This window comes from Emydura macquarii, unplaced genomic scaffold (assembly GCF_026122565.2).
Source record: "Emydura macquarii macquarii isolate MOO-44397 ecotype Brisbane River unplaced genomic scaffold, CSIRO-AGI_Emac_v2 contig_2325, whole genome shotgun sequence".
NCBI lineage: Eukaryota > Metazoa > Chordata > Testudines > Chelidae > Emydura > Emydura macquarii.
The window spans coordinates 278,612-282,628 of record NW_027132462.1 but is presented as its reverse complement, the minus strand read 5'-3'; the positions used below and the strand labels follow the sequence as shown (position 1 = coordinate 282,628).

At 45.9% G+C, this 4,017-nt stretch overlaps 1 protein-coding gene across 1 annotated transcript; it reads left to right on the top strand.

The window, feature by feature from the left end:
- The first annotated feature begins 757 nt into the window (after positions 1-757).
- LOC137161583 (olfactory receptor 51G2-like) lies at positions 758-3,386 on the top strand. Its single transcript, XM_067560965.1, has 2 exons — positions 758-889; positions 2,411-3,386. The coding sequence occupies exon 2, from the start codon at positions 2,451-2,453 to the stop codon at positions 3,384-3,386; it is 936 nt and encodes a 311-aa protein (XP_067417066.1). The 5' UTR covers positions 758-889; positions 2,411-2,450.
- The last annotated feature ends 631 nt before the right edge of the window (positions 3,387-4,017 follow it).

Genomic DNA, 4,017 nt, shown 5'->3' with positions numbered 1-4,017 from the left:
CTGTCTCCTGGTAAGAGACCAGAAGCTGCTTGGAACACTGACATTCAGATTTATGCACACAATAATTCTGATACAATTGGTTGAGACATTCCAAAAAATCTGAAACAAGAGAACCCCTGGTCTGTGTTTCAGCAAAGAGAAGAGATGAGGTGCAGTAAAGGGGATCATATAGTGGTTGTACGTAATTTACACCCATCACCGGTTAAGTGAGCATGTCTGAAGTAACTTGCACTCTCAAGTGGATATTAGTGCAAAACCAGTTGTAGCAGGGTGTTGCAGTGCCTGCCCTGCTTCTGCTTCTGCTGCATTCACAAAGTCAGAGGGAGACCCCCAGTTCAGTAACCACTGGTGCAGTTTTATTTACAGGTTGTGCTCCCACCACCTTTTCACCGTACCAAGCTTCCCTTCTAGCATCTGCACCCAGAACAAAGGAGCTATCACTCTACTTCCACCTTTTGCCTCCATCCCCTGGCTTCCCTCCTCTGATAAGTTAATGCAGTCTAACTGGGCAGGCAGCTGTCTCTGGTTCTCTAATTAGGCACAGGTTTCTCTCCAGCCAGCTCCAATACTCTCCCTAAACTGGAGCTGGCATGACAGAGGGCAGACTAAGCAGTTCTTGCGCAGCACCTGTCACACTGGTGTTTGCACTATTCACTATTTGGGCTCCAATCCCTCCCCTACCCAGCTGAAGTAACCCACTGTGTTACCTCGGAACTTGCCATAGATCTACAGACCCCTCGCATGAGGAGAGGATGCGGGTCCTGTGAGGATAAAGAGAAACCTGTGGGATGATCGACCTCTCTGCAGCCAGACAACACTGGTGGGGCAAAGCATTCAGATTCTCTTGGAGGGATTCTTGGAGGTCAGAGTGTATCACCGAGAGCATGTGGTAAGTGAAAGTTAATAGAGCTCGATTCTGATTGAATTTACACATGTACATCTGGAGTGATGCTGTTGCAGTTGCAGTCGAGGTTTCTGAATTCAGAACCTGGCATTAAGGATTTTTCCTGTGTACTGCAAAGAGGCAGTGGCGTAATTTGGGGTCTCAGGAACAGAAAAACAATTAAACAGTTTTATAAATGGCACCAGTGCAGGACAGATAAATACAATGACCATTTTCACCATGTGGTCAACAAGGTCACAATTATTAAATCACAGAGTGCTGAAAAAGATTGTGAACTCACAGGCACAAGATATCAATGAGAACAAGAATTTAGTAGGATTCAAAAGGGACTGGGTGTTTATATGGGTAACCAGAAAATCCAATTACAGGAGAGAGGATTTTTTTAAAAGTCTTGGGAGAGCTATTAACTTTATTCATTTACACCATAAAAATTTGTCTAACCAGTGTGTGTCAGGAGGAAGCTTTCTGTGGGGGCAGGTTATTTCATACCTGTCTAATGCAGGGCTTCTTCTATCTTTCTTGGAAGCTTTTGTTACTGACCACTTGATACTGGGCTAGATGGACTACAGGTCTGATCCAATCTGGCAATATCTATCTTTGTATAGATGGTGTACATAAGAATGGCCATGGGTCAGACCAATGGTCAATCTTGCCCAGTATCCTCTCTTCTAACAGCGGCATATGCCAAGTGCTTCAGAAGGAAAGACTAGAACAGATAATCATCATGTGTAAATTCAAGACTGTGCTGATCTTGCTTGAGCTCCTGGAAGTCTGTGGGCTGAGAGCAGAATCATGTCTCATCTTGGCTTCTATGTTTTTATACACCTGGAATAATACAGTGGGCCACACTCAGAAGAGGAGGGCCAGAATGGTGTCTGTATGAAGGTCACAACTATAAAATCGCACGATGCTCAAGTAGGCTGTGGAACTCAAAGCCACAAGATATCAATGGGACCAAGAGTTTAGGAGGATTCAAAGAGGGACTGGATGCCTATATGGGGAACCAGAAAATCCAATTTCAGAAGTGAGGATGTTTTTAAAAGTCTTGTGAGGGCTATAAGCCTTCCTCACTTACACCACAAAAGATGTCTAATTAGTGCGTATTAGCAGAAAACTTTCCCTGCGAGCAGGTTATCTCATAGCTGTCTATTGCAGGGTTTTTTCTACCTTCCTCTGCAGCACTTAGTATTGGCCACTGGATACTGGGCTAAAGGGACTACAGGTCTGATCCAGTCTGGTAATACCTATCAATGGTGAAGAAAAGAATATAAGAGCAGACACATTGTGTCAGACCAATGGTCTATTTAGCTCAGAATCCTGTCTTCCAAAAGTGGCCAATGCCAGCTACTTCAGAGGGAATGAATAGAACAGTTAATCATCAAGCGTAAATCCAAGACTATGTTTTTGCTGATCTTCCCTGACCTCGTTGAAGTCTCTAAACTTGCACTGAGAGCGGAATGATGTCCTGTTCTGTATCATCTAGTCTCCTGTTATTTTTCCTTTTAGGAAGTAAAGTACAAAACTCCTCGGACCTGCCCAGTGCATCATGTCAGCTGTCAATGACACCAAATTCCAACCTGCAGTGTTCCTTCTCACCGGAATACCTGGCCTGGAAGACGTCCATGTCTGGATTTCTATCCCCTTTTTTTTAATGTATGTTACTTCAATATTAGGAAATTCATTAATTCTGTTCATTATAAAAACAGATCCAAACCTCCATGAGCCCATGTACATTTTTCTTTCCATGTTGGCCGCCACAGACCTTGGCATAACAATATCCACAATGCCAACGACACTAGGAATATTCTGGTTTAACTCTAGGGAGATCAGCCATAATGCCTGCTTTGCCCAGCTTTCCTTCATCCTCTCCTTTTCATTCACTGAATCCTCCGTGCTCTCGTCCATGGCCTTTGACCGCTTTGTTGCAATCTCTCACCCTCTCAGATATGCTTCCATCTTAACCATGCCTAGAATAGCCAAGATGGGACTGGTGTCTGTATTAAGAGGGGTGGGCCTAATATTCCCACTCCCCATTTTCCTGAAACAGTATCAATACTGTCAAGCCAACATCCTCTCCCATTCCTTCTGCCTGCACCAGGAAGTTATGACGATGGCTTGTTCAGATATCAGATTCAGTATCATCTATGGCTTCTTTGTAACAGTCTCTTCAGCAGGGTTCGACCTGCTGTTCATCCTCCTGTCTTATGTTATGATCCTCAAAACAGTGCTGAACATTGCGTCCCACGCGGAGCGCCTCAAGGCTCTCAACACCTGCGTCTCCCACGTCTGTGTCGTCCTGCTTGCCTACATCCCAGTGATTTGCTTGTCAGTAATATACAGATTCATGAAGAGCTCTTCTCTCTTGGTTCAGAATGTTCTGGGCAACGTCTATTTGCTAATCCCGCCCATGATGAACCCAATCGTGTACAGCGTGAAAACCAAACCCATTCGTGTGAGGATAATCAGGTTGTTCGTCAAGTAAAGAGTCAGTTCATGACCTGGCTGCAGCACAGGTAACATGGGAGACGAAAAACATGGGCCACCTATTCCATCCTAGACAATAACATCCGACAGGACATGAGCTACGGATCTCTCTCACTAGCTGAGAGACTGTGTTTGTGTAGAGCCAGGGGATGGGTGGGATGTTATCACATGAAGAGCTGAATCGATGTCAGCTCACACCTCAGAATTTCTGTGGACACAGTCAGTACAGAAGGAACGTGGATGTTTTGTCCCATTGTCCATGACCTGTCATGCTTCCATCTCTGATTAAACACCCAGGGGCCATGAGAAAAGCTGCAGAACTGTTTTGCAGTCGCAGTCCTGGCCCTTCCTGAGCACTCTGGGTCCTGTGCGATCCATGTGAGCAGCACCAACTGTGAGCAGGGGTATTCCAGGAGCACGGCTGCCCACCCTTTCTCTGCGTCCTCACCCAGGTGTTTGTCACTGAGTCATTTCAAAGAGAGGATTAAAGCAGGCAGAGCAGAGCTGCGTGTGAGTGAGGGTCGCGCACTCAGGAGTCCTGGCAAGAGACTCAGGCCCAGATTCCCACCCCATCCCCACCAGTTGTGCTGCCCCAGCCATGCAAAGGCCTGGAAATGGGCCTCAGCTCC